This window comes from Vespula pensylvanica, chromosome 4, assembly GCF_014466175.1.
Source record: "Vespula pensylvanica isolate Volc-1 chromosome 4, ASM1446617v1, whole genome shotgun sequence".
Lineage (NCBI taxonomy): Eukaryota > Metazoa > Arthropoda > Insecta > Hymenoptera > Vespidae > Vespula > Vespula pensylvanica.
In genome coordinates, this window is record NC_057688.1 from 4,461,942 (window position 1) to 4,483,054 (window position 21,113).

Sequence of the window (21,113 nt, forward strand, 5' to 3'; positions counted from 1 at the left end):
ACTCTCTCTACCTACACACACACACACACACACATATATATATATAGTGAGAGAGAGTGACCTTCAGGATAAGACTTGCGAAAATCCCGCAGCAGTCAACGCGTTGACGATATCTTCTTTTCGTGTCACGTGACTACTGTGCTGCCACAGTATCGCAGTCACAGAAATTAGTAACGATATTCGCCATTGATATATTGTTAGAGATTCGCAACGACGCCATATTTAATTCAGGTAGGAAACGACAAAGGAAATAAATATCTCGAAAAGTTTGACGTCCAGGAGATCCGTTTAACGAGATCTCCAAATGAAACTTCTTTCCTTGCTAGGAGCAATCCTACTCGGTAATTCAAAAGAGTCGACGTATCTTCTTTATTTTTCTTCGTACAAATGACAGACGAACGTCCTTGCTCGAAATCTTTCAGAGACGAGTTCTACGAAGATGAAGAAGAGGGCAAGTGCTCTTTCTCTCTCTCTTTCTGTCTTTCTTCGGTTCAGGATCTTTTTCCTCGCGATCCCGAAGCAAAGAATGCGTTGGGTTGCGTCTCGAGTACGTTGCAACGTAGGAACGAGAACCACTTTTCCCGGCACAATCTCACGTTCATAACGCATCGTGCCAACGGCATCTGCTTGCCATCTGTGTTTAGAAAAATCTCTTCACGGAATCTCTCTGTCTCTATTTGTCTCTCTCTCTCTCTCTCTCTCTTTCTCTCTCTGTCTGTCTCTCTTTCTTTCCACCTTACCGTGTTTTCTTTTATCTTCTCTTTCTATCTGGAAAGACTTGCTAAAAATGCAGTCTGTGTTTATAGTTTACGCATAATGCTTTTGTAGCTCTCTCTCTCTCTCCCTCTCTCTTTCTGTTATTTCTATGTACGTGTGTATACGTGTGCGTGTTTGTGCAGTCCTATCTTCTTTTAGACGGAATTCACAGGAATCTGTTATAGAAAACACATTTGCTGGCTGGTTACGTCATAGGTCGATGGTGTACCATACGATGGGAAAAGAGAGAAAGAAAGAAGGAGATAAAGAGAGAGAGAGAGATAATACAAATTTATTTTTCTTTCTCCAATGGAGCAGGTGTCTCGTTTATACGAGCTAAGCTTTTAACGATAAACTATGGTCGAATGCGATAATGATCTTTCTCGTGTCATGGTACGCGTGCGTTGGTGTCAAATTCATGTCAATTTTAAAAAGATGATAAAGTAACGTTCGCCCGAGAGAAAGGTAGATAGAGCCCAGGGTCTAATTATAAGACACGTCGCTATCACGTCTTACGATTAAACACGTCGTGCTGCTCGCTCCCTTAATGACTCCTTGCTCGTTTATTAGGTACGACAGCAGGGAGTTTCTTGTACTCACGGTATATGGCGGAAAGTGCAACAGACGATTATCTTCGAAGCTACTATAAATTGTAGATCTTTAAATTTCATATGAAAATTTCAATTCGTAAACGCAATCCGTAGGGTATATTTTTATACGTTTAGATCAAACCGAAATAAAAAAAGAGAATATATGACGAGGACTTTCGATTCCAAAATGACAGACATCTAAAAGAAAGGGTTAATAGATATCTCGTTGGTGAAATATTTCATTGTTAATCATACACGATAGTCAGGTATTTTTAAAAAATTATTTTTTGTCTTCTGTTAACTAACGATCGTTATCGGAAGAAAAAATGAAATTATCAGGTAATCTATTTATGAAGTGATTAACTATATCTAGCTCGTAATCAATCGAAATGAATATATTTTTCGTTTTTATTTTCTCGCATAAAAATCTCAATATCTGAGCTTTCATCATTATCACAACAAATGTCATCATTAATATCGCTTGAAAAATCTGTCATTTAGTCTGTAACTCTTTATCGTTTTCCTACAGGTATCACAATCTTATTTTTACATTACAAACTTTGAGTGTCACAATAATCATCACAAATAGCTTCGCGTTTCCGATAAATCGATCGAAAATATTTCTCTGATATAGTTAATTCTTTTTCCATTATCCATATCAAAGAAGAAAAAGAGTTAACAGAATTAATTCACGCGAAAGGCTATCGGAAAGCTTTTAAACGAGTTACAATTACTCTGGATTGAAACATGGGAAACGTGAGATATTCGTTCGCGAACGAATTGAAAAATTCAAAAAAAAAAAAAAAGAAAAGGAAAGAAGAAGAAAAAAATAGAAAAAATAAAGAGAAATCACAAGAAGAAAATAACAAAATTGAAAATGAAATACGAAATATAAATGCGAAAATTACAAACAGCGACGGTCCATTAACATTAATTCGTGAAGCCGTGTATGTCTATTGATCAGGGTCCAGAGGGGGCGGAGTTCCTTAGTCATACAGAAGCGTTCCTTTAACACGATAATAAGAACGCTTGCGTTTGACCTTCCTTAGATCACTGCATCCGAACGGCATTCCTTTATCGTGCGTTACACAATGCGCCGTGCAGAATGGTCACGACGCCTTGAGTTTTCTTTGATAGGACGAGTATCAAGGTGGCGTGCCATTCGAGATGGATTTGTGGCGATGGTGGGAAGAAGAAGGGTATCGTTTATAAAGATTGAGATCCCCTATTCACCCGTTTCTACCTCGTTTTCGATCGTTTCTCCGTAGGAGAAAAGTTTTCATGGCGTGCCATACGAGAGAGGCCTAGGGCAAACTCGCTTTTTTTTCTTTCTTTATTTCTTTTTTCGTTTTTTTTTCTTTGTTTTTTTTTTTTGTTTTGTTTCCACCACCCCTCCGCCCCGTCCTCCCTCTTTTTTTCCTCTCTCGAGCGTATTTACGCACGAGCGAGCGTGCTGTCACGTATACGCGTGCGTGAGCAAAGCCATGGCACAAATTAAGGGGCCAAGAGTGTTCCCAAACTTGGAAATTCGATACATTCCAGCGTCGTGACGCGGCCGCATGCCACGGCTACGCGCCGAGCCGAACGGCCACGAATGGAGGCGAACGTAACCGAGGCGAGTCGAACCGAGCCGAAGCAGGATGCCTTGCACTATGCCATAAGTACGCGTGTGTAGCGCGAGATGGGATCGCGGGTATATATATATATATATGTACATATATGTATGCATGCATATGTATACGTATGTACGTACTTGTATAGTTACATTGGTTCGAACGAATACTAATACCCGGACGAATTAGCTAGCGTCTTTTTTTTCGATTAGCATGATTACTCGATTGCAGATCGACCAACCGAATCTAATCTATTCTATCGAAACGAACTCGTGTTCTCGTTTAAGTGAAATCATATTTTTAACTCGTACAGCTATATCTCTATTTAGTCGCTTTGAACGTTTCCCTCTTCTTTTTTTATCTTACCTAGCCGCGTGACGTAACCGACAGGACGGTATTGTGTTTGAAACAAACTCCAGAGGGAAAGAGACTTACGAGGCGAATACTTGCGGTCGTACCATCGCGTTAGCCACATTCCGACCGAACGGAGTTTCCTATAAACTCGCGTTACACGTACCACTTCGCCTTTCGCGAGCCAATCGTCGAGCGCGCGAATACCAGTGGAATCGTGAGAACCGTGTACGCGAGCGAATTCCACTTGCTTTACAGGTACATATAGGTATAGGGGTACGTAAGCCGATGAAAATGGAGGAACGCTTTTAACACGCTTTTAACTTGAAAATCTTAAGAATTAACCATTAATTCATTCATTCTTATTATTTGATTAAATCTACGCATATAAAGGGATGCGATAGGAAATTGTAATATTGTCCTTTGTCGAATGAAGAACGAAAAGATATTTTATTGCAAGAGATTGAGGCTTGCTTCTTCGAGTCCGTCGCCTTGTAAGTGCCGCGTATCGTTGCTAAACGCGTCGCCTTTTACTCTGGTTTTAAGAACGATAGATTGGTGGCTTTTCTCGGGTGGCCTTACGACGTCTAAACAGGTAAAAGTGCGAAAACGTGAGTGACGTATGCATGTGCGTATCTACGTACATATCTATACATACATTACATACATACATATATCACACGTACGTGCATAGATACATACATAGATACATACATGCGTATCTATGCGCATACGCGTTCTTTTAGCAATGCACGCAAGTAGTGCCCTTGGGGCAGAGCCAGGTAGTCGAAGAGACACCCACGCGATTTGTATGCCCATGCATATAGGTGAGCGCGGACGGCATTATTCAGGGCCGTGTCTCTCGCCTAGCCAACAAACAAATAGCCACACCTGCGTCGATCTCGCATCCCATATAACCTCTCCCATCCCTCCCCCCTCTTTCTCTCTCTTAGTGCTCTCTATAAGATAAAAGTCCAGCCCCCAGCGTTCTCGAATTTATTTACACTTAACACCGTACGTCAAGCTTCTTCCCTTACAAACCTCATGATTATTCGCACGGATGCCTACGTTAGTATATTTTAAAAGACACTCGATCGAGTCTTACTTTCTATTTCCTCGTATTTTCTTTTTTTTTTTTTTTCTATCGCGGATTTTCGATCGAATCTTTTCTTCTCCTCTTTCTTTCTTTCTTTCTTTATTTTTTTTTTGTTTCCGTCGATTCTTTCAAAGGATAAACGAAGGGACTGTATATTTCCTTTATTTTCGTTATTCTCGCTGTCTCTAAACTTTCTCGATAGAAAGATTCAATGATCGGCAAATCAGGGAAAGACAAATTCCTTGTCAAGTTTTTTCGAGCTAATTATCGAGCTTGTTTTTTTCTTTATGGTGTAGAATAATGTGAAAGGAAATTTTGTTAGAAATACGTATCGATATCGAAGTAATACGTCGTTCTTCATCGTGAATACAGCTATGCGTTAACGTTACATGTGCAACATAATGATTTCGTAATTTAGGTATGGACTGAATTATGCTGTTGTTGTCCACGTGGATCGATGAAATTGCATTTCTTATTTCTTTCGAGGCTTCCTCCTCGACGATTGTTTATTTTCATTGCCAATAATAGTAGTAGTAGTAGTAGTAGTAGTAGTAGTAGTAGTAGTAGCAGTAGTGGTGGTAATAGTGTAGTAATAGTAGTAGTGGTAGTGATAGTAGTAGTAATAGTGTAGTAATAGTAATAGTGGTAGTAGTAGCAACAGCATCTATGTTACGAAGCCGTTCGGAGAAAAGACTGATTGGAGGGGGAAGCCCTCGAGAAGATTATGTAATAACCTCCTCTGACAAGTAGAAAATCGATGAACAAACGCGCGTACGATACCTCTTGAACGTGTACGTTGATTTTTGCGTTCACCATTGCATTCCTCTTAGAACTTTCTTTCGAGAAATATCATACAAGAGAGATTACAAATTCCTTTCTTTTTTCCTTCGTTTTTATTTCTTCTTCTTCTTTTCTTTTCTTTTTTTTTTTTTTTTTTTTTTTTTATTGTAATCTTCGTAAAAGAATGAAAGTTTCGTCGCTAACTTTTCATAGAGAATGCATTATTTTCTTTTTTCGTAATAAACGATTGAGTTATTCGGAAGTCAATTTGCTTTTTTTTTTTTTTTTTTTTTTATATTATATAATATAAAATCTTATATTTCTCTTTGTCAGCAGGAAGGTGCAACATTTTATTTTATACGCGATTATATTATGTATACATATTAAACGTTACATCTTGCAATGTTTCTTTGTTTACATGTTTGAAAAATGTATAAGGTTAAACAAATGAAATTTTATAAATTCATAAATTTTCTTCGTATGTTGACTTTAATGTTGGGCGGGTCAATGAAATCATTCGAAAGAAAATGAAGGGGGTCTTATGCCAAATTGAAACTTGACTATCTTTAAGATCTCTGATATTATTAATTTAATTATCGTTAGCATAATACATTGCCAAAGAACTCGGATGCGAAGAAACCGAAAAAAAAGTGAAGTGTATTTCTTATATATTGGGTGTTTGAAAAATTTCAATCGCATTCACTGCATAGTCCTTTTAAGAGTTCGATCGCAAAAGCGAAAAAAATGAGAACGTAAGTTCGAATTCTTTCGAAATGACGACGAACGTCGTAACGATAAACTATTCTCCATAATCGGGACTGATAGTTAGAATAAAAGAAAGAAGGAGGAGGAGAAGGTGGAGGAGACGGGAAGAACGTTACGAACCCACGTACATAACTCGTACCTTTTGCGAAAGGTAATAATTTGAATCTCTCCTTAACGCGAAACTTGGCTCGGCACTTTCCATCGCTATTTAGCTCTTTTGCGACATTCACGAAATCGCCTCTGTAGGCGTTCTTTCGTAAACGTTCGAGAACGACACGATCGTTCCCGTAACGTAATATCTTCTTCCTCCTTATTGTTTTTCGATTCAGCTTGCAGTCGGATCGAACGTAATTTCTCGATATTTAGTGTCTACAAGAAATTTTCAATAATTTCGTTTCATTACGAACAAGTAATATCTATCATAGATATTTCATTACAAATCGAAAGAAATGAATGGAATTTTGAATAACGATCAATATATTACTGTTTGATACAATATTTTATTGTTGAAAACAAAAAAATAAATTTACGATAATTCTCTGCTTCAATAATTATTTAATATCTGACTATATGACTATAGAAAGTATGTAAAATAAGAGAAGAATCATGCATTATAAAGTTAAAGAAGGAAGGTTTATAAAAAGTTAATAAAAGTAATTGCCGAGTTAAGAAATTTTTAACGAGTTAAATACTTTGTCATAATGAATGAATGAAATTTTCGATGTTAACAAATGAGAGAGAATGAGAAAGAGAGATGGTATTTTAACGAAACTGTTCTCTCTTCTCTCGAGCATCTAGTGAAAAATACCTCGTTGAAAAAAAAGACTCAGCAGCGTGCGTAAGATCGCGGAGTGAAATCAGCGCATTCCTCGTCGGCCCTCTCGAGAGTCGTGCTATTGTTTCGTAGGAGACCGCCGGCGTCATTCTAAAGAGATCGCGATCCAAGTCACGAGCGATTGTACGTCTACTACCATCGTAATTATTTATAATTGCGCTTGGATTTCATTCCTGCGGCGACGTTCATTGTTCGATAATACTTATAAACGATATTCATTCGATTGTGAAAATACACGACCGAGACAGTTGTTTACTCCCGTGTAAAATCAAGAAAAAAATTATATATATATATATATATGTATGTACATATAGATCAAAATTGTGAAACAAGATTCTTCTATACGAATATTTTTTTTCTTCTAAATGTAATCGATATATCGTGTATCTTATGTCTGTGAGAACCAAGCAGAAGCTCGTTAGATCGTTAAAATTCTCACACTTTTTTTTCCATCTATATCGATATCGTAATTTGATTTGAGTTCGAGAAAAAAGAGAGAGAAATATTTTATGTATCAACTAGTTCGTGGTAATTTCCGATTTTGAATAATTTTCTATGCAGTAAAGAAATTTGATATTATAATGAAAAATTATATAATTATTTCAATTTGAAATCGTTGAGGTTTCAGGGGATATAAAAATGATCTACAAGAATATAAGTATATATATTGTTGGTTATAAACGATTATAAAGTATTTGATTATACAAAAATTTTTGTCTTTCAATATATTTTTTAATAATAGGTAAATGTATTGATGAAAGTAGGTTGTATCCTTTGTATCGGTTAAACTCGGAAATGATAATTTCACCGATCGTTATCGTTATGATTGAAACGAATTCATTCTCGAGATATGATAAAAATAGATAGATAAACCTATAACCATTGTAAATAAGAAAATGATTCACGTATCTAAAGACAAGTAGCTTGATGCGATAAACGTTCGATCCGTTTTTGTGGAAGAGAATATGTCAAACGCGGAATATAAAGTCTGAGTCGAAATGAAATTACACATATTGTCAATAACGAAAGAAAACCCATCGTCTCTCATATGACTCAGTCTTTTACGATACGTTGTCCGCGTTCCTTCCGCATTAATTGAATATTTTCGTTTTAAATTGCGTCCGTGCATGCAAACATAGATAGACGTACACACCTTAATCGAATTGATTAATAATCTTTAACGAATTCTGAAAAAAAGTCATTAAGATAATTTTTAAATCGAATCCGGCAATAAATAATAATTGTACTTGATTATAAACGATTTATCGATTAAAATTTTTCACCGTGATGTCGAAATAATATTTAATTTTAAAGACTTTCTTATCGACCGAATTGAATTTCTTTTCTACGCAATTATTAAAAATAACGTTATAAAATGTATCACGATGAAGTGTACAGATCAAAGATTAAAAAAAAAAAAAACAAAAAAAAAAAAAAAGAAAAAAATAAGGAGAAAGAAAGAGAAAAATGTCCGAAAAGGTTTGGAGTGCTACGGCGTATTAAAGATAAAAGAATGTGTCTCTTCGATAAACGCCACATTTGTGTGTTTGTCGTATGTATATGTATAGACATCGGCTAGACTTTACATCGTAATCATCGCGAAAATATTCGAGCGTATGAATGTATATAGAGATAGGAGGAACGTATAGAAGACTAAAATTTCTTAGTTATGTCTTTCTTTTTTTCGTATTTTTTCTTTCTTCTTTTTTTTCTTTTCTTTTTTTTTTCTTTTATTGCATTCCTGATAAAAGATATGCGAAGAAACGAACGAAACGACGGAGGAGGAAGGAACACCGAAGGCGTGTATGACGAAACCTACGTGGAATTTCAGTGCAAAGGAAATCAAGCGGAACGTTTGTTTATTTCCTTCCACCGTCAAATTCCACTGTGGCGAGTCAATAGCGAAATAGTTTCTGTAGAGACATGGGTTTACACATTTTCCATTCCATAGAACGACAGAATATTGAAATAATTCTTTTACCATTCCTAATTTACATTTTTTATTTCGTCTAGCATTATAGAAATTATTTTGAATGGTTTTCCTTTTTTTTTTTTTTCTTTCTTTCTTTCTTACTTCTTACAACTAAATCAAGTTTAATACGTTAATATAATTATTTGTTTAATATTAAATCATTTAATTTATTATTGAACCTGATTTAACGGAAACGTTATTAGCCAAGAAATAAAATAAGCTCTCTTTTACTCAAATAATAATATCACAAAATTATTAATATTTTCGTTAATAGTTCTCAATCGTACAATCTTCGAAGTTGACGATATAAAAGAAATTTTGTAAATCTCAAATTTGTTATTATCTTTTAAATCTGCAGTTTCTAATATTTTCATTAATTTATAAGATTAAATGTAATCCTAGACATTCTTATTAATACACACACACACACATACATATATATATATATTTTTTTTTAAATCGGGAATTGTAAAAAATATTATTTACAAGTATATCAATATCGTCTATTCTTCGACGGAATTAATAAATTCGGTTTAGGAACGATTCGTATTATAATATCTATTCAGGAAAAACAGAATGCACCGAGCATAAAGAAACAATTACTTGTCAACATAATGAAAAATATGAATAATTTTGAAAGGCATTTAAATTTACGTACATACATATTATTTACACGTATGTTTTTATGTTCGTTGAGTCGAGTTGTGAATTCGCTAAGTCGTTTTAACAACCTTGGCATATCAGCGTCGCGTTGACTTAGCGTCGATTCACCATTTGATTCCTCCCTCCGCCTACGGCTCTGTTTCACTGTGTCCTTTATTTGAAGATTTATATACACTCGCATACACACATACGCACTCACACACACACGTGTATGTTTTATCCACGTAAATGTATGTCCACGAACGTACACACGTGTACATGGACATACATTTACGCATTCTGTCGCACCTTGTTGTAACAGTAGTAGGGCAGAAACGTTGTAAGGCCAAGGGCACGCTACTAGAATCGTGATTCACGTAGCAAGAATGGAATTGAAAATTGTTGTCCCTGAGCCTCGAGTTCTCTCTCGAGTTCTATGCAACAATACCGTCGTTGTTTCAAAGGTCACGTTTTTTCTTTACCTTCTGAAGCTATGCACACGTATGAGTATACGTGTAATTATATTCACATGGATCATAGCAGTAATAAAACTTGTCCTTATTTTATAGCGATCTATCTGTATCATTATATGTTTATTATTACGTCACGTAGATATTCTTCGTTACGTCGATACACAATTCGCATTACATTTCCTTAATAATTTCCTCTATGTGACGTAATAATAAGCATTTAGTTATCCAGAAGAATTGATATGTTATCGAAGTTTTAATCGAGCATAAAAATTAATTTTGCATAAACAATTTTTTGTTATTTCTGTTATTGTTATTTATGTTATCGAATAGATATCAAAGTTTTAATCGAGGGTATAAATTAATTTTTTGCACAAACAATTTTTTTGTTATCTCTAAAATAATATTACGTAATGTGAAATTTATAGTTCGAAACATTAATCTTCGGATATCAGCTAGCAATTAATTTTTGTCTGACGAACGAACAAAATAAAACGAATATTTATTTATATATGAATGTGCCGATTTCAAAATAATATGCCGTCAAAGAAAATTAAATTTATCTTACTCGATTAGTTGGAGCAGCGATATTTTTCGTGTCGGTTGAGTAATCCTTAATTTTTCTTTCTTTTCGTTTTATTTTTTTTTTTCTTTTGTCTTTTTTGATTCCACGAATATACAATGTATATGTTTTACTGAAAATTAAATATATGCTTAATGTGTGCGTTATGTATATGCACGTACACATATGTACGTACGCATGCAGTAATAGCAGTCGTTACATAATTAAGGACGATCTAATTAATTGTTTTCATCTATGTATCTATTAATTACACACTGGCAAATGGAAGCGTATAATTTAAACGACAACGTAATCCACTGACGTAGCTGTCAAAGATTACTCTCTATTAAAACGTTCTAACATTCGTAAATGAAAGATGGAATCGATCTTTGCTACGTTACGTTAGCATCCGTTTCATTCCCATAATTTCTTCATTTTATTACCGTCAGAATTAAAATTCTTTTATTATATCATTTATACGATTAGTATCGTTACAAGTACTTTTATCATTACAAGAACTTTATCATATATATATATATATATATAAAGTTCTCTCTTATTACCTTGTTACTTCATTCTTATTATTTAATTGACTTCATTTAATCATTCTATATTATTCGCACTTATTTAAATTGAAGAGCTTATAAAATAAAAGTTCATTTATTTCTCTCTCTCTCTCTCTCTCTCTCTCTTTCTCGGAATATGAACAAATAACACTTCCAATTATTATATTTCCTTCATAATATTTCCTCTATTTTATCGCACATAATATATATGTATTTATTTTCTGTCGGTCATTGGTAAGGGTTAAAATAAATAACTTACAAATTCTTTCTCTCCCCCCCCTCTCTCTCTCTTCACACACACACACACACACACACACACACACACACTTACCTCCATATCTTTCTCTTTCTCTCTCATTAGATACGAATTGAAAATAATTATCGCGAGTTAATATTCGGAAATAAATCGATGGACATTGGTCTTATCGCAAAGGCAGCGAATTCTCTATGGTGGAATTCTCTTTGGAATTTCGGGCCGGTTACAGTGTGAAAAATTGTAAGAACCTTTGAGAAGTTCGTAGGTAGGTAAAAGGTAAAGGTAAAAGGGGGCTAAGAACCCTACCGCCTGAGGGAACATACCATATGCGAGGCGCGCGATCGGTATCGTCAGTTTTACCTATCTCTTTCTTTCTTTCTATCACATACATACAAACATACATACATACAAACAATACATACATACATACATACATACATACATACCTCCATACCTCCATAAACACATACACACACGTAGCTGCACCCGTTGGTGCATACGTTCGCAAATACACGTATATCGATGCACAAGAACAAGAGTGTATGTATGTGCGAGTGCTTCCGGAAACCGAGGAGCCCATCCGGCGTGCAGGTAACGCGCATGGTAGTGGGGGAGGTAAGGAGGAAGAGGAGGAGGGGGGTGAAGAGGCGGTGCATTCCAAAACGCATCCTGTAGCATCGGCGAATCTTCCGCGCGCACGCGCGCGATTCACGCGTCTATACTTTTTATACGCGTGCGCGTGCGAACATATTCGTCCGTGAGCTTTGACACATCTTCCTCTATCTATATGCACATATACATATATACATACATACATACATACATACATACATACGTATACGCAAGCACGCGATCACGTACGCGCGAACGCACACACGTAGGACATCTATATACGAACGCGATAAAGCATCGTCTTCTTCCTTCGTTTCGAGATATTTGACTTATACTTTAATGAAATACATTTCCTCAAATTTATATGTTAATTGTTAAATAAATAAAGTATTGTTATATTGACATAGGTAATAATAATAAGAACAACGAAATTCCAACGAAGGGCGTGATTCTTTCCAATACGTTCTTTGACGTTTTTACTTTCGATTAGTTTAATATTTATCTTTTGATTATTCTATTAATTACTTTTGATTATTTAATAGTTATCTATTATTTGAATCTACTTTCAAATAAAAATTTTAACAATAATTATCTTTCTAATCTATGTAGATGAAATACACGCGTCGTTGTTACGAAAGAGGGAGTTAATTTCTTTTTTTTGGATAAAACTAGATTAGGGGAACCAGTTCTCCAATGACCCTGACCTTGACATATGTTGTCAAGGTCGGTCTTCTGAGTAACTATCGAAAGTTCTTAGCCGTCGTTCGTTGTTTGACGAAAAGTTATTAACAAAAATACTTTCACGAATTTTGTGTAATTCTCAGTAATCGTTTATGTTTTATAAGATGTATCGTTAGCTAATTCACTTTTTTATGTGTAGTAAATCGAACTCGTGGGCGGGGCATCCTTAGCCCGAAAAAATTAACTTTACCCAACCCATCTTCTAAATGTGAAATATGATTCGGGATAGTTCTTCGAAAATGTTACCATTTAATATCCGAGAAAATATATCACGTATATATGATCTTCGAAAAATTATTTTCAGAAATAGTCGAGTTCCGAGGAAAAATTTTTCTTCGGAACGTAACCCAGCCATAACCTCCGCCCATGCTTACGATTTATTACACATAAAAAAAAAAAATGAATCTGTTAATAAGATATTTTATAAAACGTGTGTATGTATTTATATTGTTTCTGAATATAACACAAAATTCGTGAACATTTTTTCGATAACTTTTTTTTTACCGAACAACGAACTACGACTATTAAGATCTTTCGATTGGTACTCAGGACAGTGACCTTGACAACATATGTTAAGGTCAAAAAGAACATCGTTGTTGGCTTCCCTAATTTTTTGTATTCACTTGTACTTTTAATCGTTCGATATTTTTCCATTTTCTCTTTTCCTTCGTGCCTTTCTTATTTTTCTCTCTTTTTCTTTTTATTTATTTTGGATTGATCTATAGCGTACGGGTTAAATAGGTATTTATGTCTCATTGTCAGTTAAATTATGTCTCTCTCTCTCTCTCTCTCTCTCTCTCTCTCTCTCTCTCTCTTTCTTCTTTGAGAGCACGCTCTCGGGAGAATAAAATTAGGATGAAACACGTGACGGGTAGACGAAGAGGAATTCCGTGTCTTCTTTTCATTCTTTCTTTTTTCTTTTTTTTCTTTTCTTTTTCCTTTTCGTTCATAACTTGGAAGGTCGGGCAAGGTCGGATATGATTACCTCCGTATATACCCAAGGAAGGGAACGTGGTCGATGCTTTTTACAGCCTATTGTGAGAAGAAGAAAAGATATTTTTTATTTGTGGACTGTCCAATCTATCGATTTTAGTTTCTTTATTAATTTTGGATCTTATCCTCCCTTCGATGAATTAGGAAGGACAGTGAGTGAGTGAGCGAGACAGACAGACAGACAGACAGACAGAGAGAGAGAGAGAGAGAGAGAGAAAGAAAGAAATTCTTTTTCTTTTTTTTTTTTTCAAAGGGCTGCTCTCTATTTCTTCTCTTTTTCTTTTTTTTTTTCTTCCAGATTTACAAAGCCGCAAACATTCGCCGATTGTATCGGAAACGAGCTCCCTCTTGGCTGGGAAGAGGCCTATGACAAACACGTGGGTGCTTACTACATCAATCATGTCAATCGTAAGTTTTAAACTCGATTTTCAAATAGTTTCAATTTCGTCAATCCGTCTGATTCGTCTGACATTCCTCTTTCTCCTTGATTAATTTCAGAAACAACTCAACTCGAGGATCCGCGGCAGGAATGGCGGGCAATTCAAGAGGCCATGCTACGAGAATACCTACAAACAGCGCAGGACGTTCTCGAGGTGAGTTTTTCAAATTCTTTGATTCCCTCTCTCCATTTTTCTTTCTTTCTTTCTTTCTTTTTTTTTTTGTTCTTTTAGAATTTTTCCTGTTCTTTTTGTTCGATCGATCGAAAAATTACTCTTCTCGACTTGTGTGAAAATATTTATTTTGAGAAGTGTATTGAGTTTTGGAAAAAAAGGAGAACAGGGAAGATAGAAAAGTGAGAGTAGAAAAAATGTGATAGAAAAGGAAAAAGAAAGAAAATGAAAAAATACGAAGCATCGTGCTCGTTCAGGATGTGCTGACAATGCGTTTATGGATTTGCCTCTTGATCTCGATGCCGATGAACCTTACGCAGCATGAATTTATTTAGAGGAAAGAGGGGTCGTGTGGACTTTTAAATGGGAGACGGTGGGAGCCGCGTAGACAGGAAGTCATTCCGTGAGAAATCATGTTACTTCCGGTCACTCGGTGCACCCTCGTATACTCTCATACAACACCGGTTGGGACGATTATCCCTAACCGAGATTAAATCGTTCTTGCTTATCCCCGTCACCCCATTACCGATGGGATCTTGCCGATGCGTTAATGTATTTTCAACGAAATTAAAACGAAACGAAATAGGACGCCCTTAGTCTTATTTAAACGAACCGTAATAACATCTTACGGAATCAATCAAAATTAATTTTATCGTATATTTTATAGGAACATTTATTTTCCCTCGTCTTTACGAATATTCCTATTGCACAATTTATTTATTTATAAATTGTTTCTTCTCTTCATTAATCTCTCGTTTTAGTTATTATGTTTCTATTTGATTATTATTTCTTTTTCTTTTTCTTTTCCTTTCCGATTTTTCTCGAATATTTTTTATTCGTCGTTCTCTACACAAAAAAAAAAAAAAAAAAAAAGAAAAAAAGAAAAAAAAGGAAGTTTATCGATCGATTTTATCGGATATCAAAACGTTGGATATGTAAATATTATTCCTATTTTCCTTTTTATACGAATTTGTTTTTTCTTTGGATTTTTTCATGAACGATCATATTGATTCATCGATATTGGATAGATCATGAAAAAACTGTCTCATTGCTTCCTTAAACAACGATTAGTTTTTTATATATTCCATCGGATAATACTCGTTTACATAATAATAGTAACAATAGTCGGCTCGACCGGATGATAGAAGTTCTCTACAATTAACAATGCTTCATTTCTATACCTGACGTCGTAATAATAGCGATTCTTTTGTAATAACATTTTGTTTAACATTAACAATTAAAATGATGCATTAGGTAAACAATTTTTTGTTCCAGTTAACGTATTCATTTTAATTATCATTCATATATATATATATATATATATATATATATATATATATATATATATATACACACACATACATATATACATAGTATCCTTGAAAATTAAATCTTCCATAGGTGAATATTCATAAAGCTTCGTTACATCATATAATCGCTGCTCCGAATGATATTCAGATCTAATGGATAATTGACTAATTGACTAACGTTGATGTAATAACTCTTATACGAAAGAGCGTAAATATCCGAGATCTTTGAGATTCCTATTTTATCACGATTAAAAACTGGATGAAAGATAGTCGAGATAGATTACTTCGAGAATTCCGATTACTCTCTTTCTTTCTTTCTTTCTAACTAAAAAAGAGAGAGAACAAGAAAAAGGAAGAAAAATAACTTTTCGGGAGATAGATACATAGATAGATAGATAGAGAAAGAGAGAGAGATAGAGAGAGAGAGAGAGAGAGAGAGAGAAGGTATGCCAATGTACGGTATATTTATTTCGGGCGAAATACTGCTCGCATGATGTCATCGTCGATTTTCGAGATCGACTTTGGCGCGCGCCTTTACATTTCGAGAGACGTTGCAAGTCGGAGGAGACGTTTCGTCGACAGCTGCGAGCGTTCTTCGTGAGGGCAAACTGCACCGTCAGGAGAAAAAAAATAGATAGATAGAAAGAGAAAGAGAGAGAGAGAGAGAGAGAGAGAGACGAGAAAAAGAAAAAAAAAAAAGACCAAAGATCTCGATTCGATCTTCGAGTAATGACTGGAAGAGGTAGTAGTAAGGGAGCGTGTAGGGTATCCCTGTCCTTCTTTCTACCATCGTAACGTCGATCGTTCGGTCTCACTTGCACTTATTGCATCCGCTCTCGGGTCTCTTCTGCGTGCACGCGTTCTCGCGAGCGCAACGCGCTCACTCCGCTCTTGCATTCCGATGCAAATGGCCCTTCCCTCCTCTCTACCCCTTCCCTTTCTACCTTTCGATCCTCCTTCAACTCTCTCTCTCTCTCTCTCTCTCTCTCTCTCTCTCTCTTTCTCTTTTTTTTCTCTGTCTCTCTGTCTTCGTCGTTCTTCAAGAGCTAGATAGATAACCCACGACTTAAAGCTAGTGGCACCTCATCCATGGAACCAATGTCATTCTACCGAGTCCACGTAATATACCCCATCTCTCTTCTTCTTCTTCTTCCTTTCTTTTTCTTTTTATTATTTTCCTCTTCCTCCTCTTCTTCTTCTTCTTCTTCTTCTGCTTCTTCTTCTGCTTCTTTTTTTTTCTTCGCTTTCATCTCCTTTTCTTTCTTTTTCCATTCTCTTTCTATACATTCTATGCCGCTATATTTCTATCAGGCGTTACGACGTTACGTCCGTTCGATCTTTCATTTTCGTTATCCGATTATCTTTTTGTTTCTTTTTCTTTTTTTTTATTTTTGCTTTGTATATCGATTCTATGCGCGTATGTATGTGTATACGTACATATTTCATTTATTGCATTTTCTACTCGTTACAATCGAACGTTCCGATCGATATCATAAAAGTGCACGACGATGCGGCTAGTTTAAAATAGGATCGTATATGTAAAGTTTTGCTTTGATTTTTTATATCATCATACAGATTGATCAATATTTCCGACGTACAGTTGGTATTTCGTTCAGTGAATCATTTTTGTATAGTTTGCATAGTCGTCGTCGTCGTCGTTGTTGTTGTCGTGTCGTTAAAATTTATCTAAAAAGGAGTATTTTCATGGACAGAATATTTGCAAATAAAAATGTAATTAGACGGATGATTCTCCGTTATGAGGAATGAATATTGAGTTCTAATGATATAATATAGAATATAATTTCTTTTTCGTTCCAAACGATCGAACGTCTTTAGTAATTCAATCTCTCTTTTCTCTCTCTCTCTCTCTCTCTCTCTCTCTCTCTCTCTCTCTCTCTCTTCGTCTTATCGCGTAGGATTTACGGTGCACTCCGTACGGAATGCGCATGGTTCGTGAACTTGCCGCTTCTTCGAGGGGAGAACGAAAATCTTTCGTGATCTCTTAACCCTTAACGGTTCATTGTCGCGCTGACGCTCGACGTGAAATTTTATTGTTTCGGTCACAATGTCGAGGGTCGACCAACGTGACTCGACTAGTGATTTATCGCTACCAACTTACTCGAATGATAAACGAGGAATTCTCGATCGGCCGATGTTTCCTCGATGTTTCATTTCTTTCTCTTTCTTTCTTTCTTTCTTTCTTTCGTTCTTTATATCATTATCTTTATTTCATTTTATTTCGTTTTATTTGATTTGATTTCATTTGTTCTCCAATTATTTCTCTATTTATTTCAAAGTACATAAATGCATGCACGCTTCTACGAAAAACGTCATCGAAGTTTTGTCTATTGGGATCTAATTTAGATCTTTTCGTTGTATTGTCGCGATTGTCGGCATTGCAGTCGTTTCCTCGCATCAAACGCATTTCATCTTGCGACACGTGAGAATAAGCTGACGTAATCCCGATTCCAAGGAATTTCGAAAGTTTAGAATTGGTTTTGCGAAGACGTCATAATGACCTTGGCAGTTGCGTTCTTTCATTTCAAGTTACGAGTTCAGAGAACGAATTTCTTTATTTAAACGTATCGTTATTTCGGAGGGATACATAGATGTAATATAATAACTAACATCGTTCTGACTGAAAAGTAAATAATGAAATTTTTCTCTCTGCATTTCTCCGGGAATGAGGCAAACGAAACGAGATTAAATATTCAATCCGCGAAGACATTAAAAAGTACTATACAGACATCGTACCGATAATTAAATCAATTTAATTAAAGCTTCGACTAATTGTAATTCTATCCTCGAATACTACCACTACATACATACTCGTATTGGAAGTTTATTCGAAACGGAAAGAAAGAACGGGGTCCGAAGAGGGGAATGATCGTTCCATCTGTTGTTCATAACAAGATTCGTCAAGGTACGCGCAATTAATCGGAAACGGAATTTTGTCGAAAGAATTCGAGACATCGAGGAATTTGGCGGTTTAGTCGAAAAAACACACCGACCGTTGAAGCTGAGAATTTGGGAAAAGTCGCGAGTCGGTAGGGACAAAGTCTTCGTTCGGACTGTAAGAGAAAGAGAGAAAGAGATAAAGATAGAAGAGAGAGAGAGAGAGAGAGAGAGAGAGAGAGAGAGAGAGAGAGAGACAAGCCCCAAGTCGAAAATGTTTGCAAGCCAAGAATTCTTTGGATTTCGTGCCATGCGGCTAGAGAATGTCTGGCTTGGATCCGACGAAAGTATTTCGGAAGAGTCGTTCGTTGCTTCCTTCTAGTCTCGCACGCACCCCTCCTCGTTCAACGACGGACCCTCGAGATGCGAGAGGAATCTTAATTGTCATTTATTTTTGCCCACCTCCGCCTATACATACATATACAGGGTGTTTCACCTAACTCGAGCACTTGAAATATCTTCTCTTTCGATGACATACAGAAGAAAATTTTGAAGTAAAAAGAAGGGATAAGAAAGAAAAATATTTGGAAAAGAAATTTCAGGATCTAAACGATTTTATGGAAAGATCTAAGAGAAAAAAAGAAGACAAAATGATTATTTCATCTAGAGAAACCATCCATATTATTATCAAATATGTTTTCAATAATATATTTCTCTCTTATCGCTATGTTGTACTTTATAAAAAAGACGGATTTAATCTGCGAATTTTGATATGTTTTTCGATACATTTATTGAACGATTTTTTTCTATTTTCAATTATTTTTGGAACTGTGTGATTGGTTTACATAGGAGGGTTCTTTGTCTTATTTAAAATGTATCGATGTTTAATTGGAATTATATAGAACACCTTCTAAAAGAAATATCTGATCACGAAACGATTATAAATCGTAGATCAAATCTTATCCAAAATTATTTACGAAATTAATATCGTCCGAGATCATCTAAAATCCATGACGTTTAATTCGTTTTTTATAAGTTATTGTCGTGACAAAAAATATATCGATCTATTTGAAATTCTTTAGTTAGATGAAACACCATGTATATTTTTATATACGTATATCTATATTACATGTCTACACAAGCTTTTGGATTCTCAAAGCGCGAATAAATTCAAAACCGATTACAACGACAGGAAAGGAGTCTACGAGTTTTCAAGGAGAACGAGACCATCCGAATAATTTTTTGTTCTTCTTTCTATTTTTCATTTCGATCCTTTCCATTCGTTATTTATAATAAATCGATGTAAATCGATGTCATATCGTCAATTTGCAAACAAATTCTACGTTATCCTTGATGCAATATAAAACGTTAATGCAATGAATAATCCAAAATGACGAGGAATAAATTTGCAATACCAAGTTTTTTGCTCGTTAACTCTACAAAAAGAATTTTTTTTTTTTTTTTTTGATTGAAAAGAATGTGTGCCCGTTATCATTTCTTTCTCTTCATTTTCCTTTTTCTTTTTTTTGAGACATATTTCATTCAAAACGTTTCTACAATCTTTTTTGTAAAATTTGAAAAAAAAAAAGAACAGAGAAGAGTATATCCGTAAAGTAAAAAAAAAAAAAAAAAAAAAAAATAGGACAACAGATCTATTTTTTTTATCTACAAAAATTTGTTAAAAATAATACATAAATAATCGATTTGTAATAATCGATGAATTATATAACTAATCGCTATTAATTTTTAATCGATATTTTTGTTAAAAGTAAGCCACGTTCGAAGACTATCGTTCAATTCTATTTAACATTTTCAACAAAGTACTACAAAAAAAGAAAGAAAAAAAAAAAAAAAAAAAAAAGGAAGAAAGAAAGAAAGAGCAGATTTTCTAGATATTTCTTATAGCTCATACAATATTCCTCGTAACTGACCAGTTACAACAAAGTTCTCGTTCTCGAAGTTACGACGAAACTGTGTGAAACGAAGGGAGAGAAACTTTGTGAATGTCTCTGTCTAGAAATAGGAACCGGCTCGTGCTGCTGCTGTTAATTTAAATCTCACCGGCAGGTGTAACGTCTAGTCGGTCGTAGAGTGCGACGGGACGCGTGGTTTCTGGCAAAGCTTCTGCGAATGTAGCCGTGCATGCTCGAGGAAAGTGCATTAGATACCGAAATGTATCTCTGACATTACCCACGCTGAAAATAGCGCTTACGGTACGTCCGTGCGAGCTCCTTTGCCGACAGGAGGAGAGAGAGAGAGAGAGAGAGAGAGAGAGAGAGAGAGAGAGAGAGAGAGAGAGAGAAGGTATCATAACGGTTCGAGACTCGAGTCGAAGTCATTGACATCGTCATCGACGAGCATCGGCCAAATTTTGTTTACACCGACTCCTTCGATGACGTGGGTGGGTAGTTGACTGACGACATCCCGCAGCGAGACATCATCCTTCGTTACCATTTTACATGATGATTCGACGACCGTTCGACGATCGTATTGTTTATTTTTTTCACAAAAAGAAGAAGCGAAAGAAAAAGAGAAAAAAATAAAAACGAAAAATATTTGGAGTCGCGTAACATCATAATCTCGTGGGAAGATAAAGCGATATAGAATATATTAGGATTCAAATATCCCACGGGTTACGTTACATTCTTCTGATCGCGAGGTTTAACAAAGTCTCGTTACAACCCTATCGGGAATATA

The 21,113-nt window shown here is 35.4% G+C and overlaps 1 protein-coding gene across 1 annotated transcript in view; it reads left to right on the forward strand.

Moving 5' to 3' along the window:
• LOC122628658 (protein kibra) overlaps positions 1 to 21,113 on the forward strand; it is a 52,614-nt gene that overhangs the window by 5,697 nt on the left and 25,804 nt on the right. Inside the window, exons 2-3 of the mRNA XM_043811145.1 lie at positions 13,899 to 14,008; positions 14,099 to 14,193. Of these exons, the coding sequence (XP_043667080.1) occupies positions 13,899 to 14,008; positions 14,099 to 14,193 (205 nt within the window). The remainder of the gene's footprint in view (positions 1 to 13,898; positions 14,009 to 14,098; positions 14,194 to 21,113) is intronic.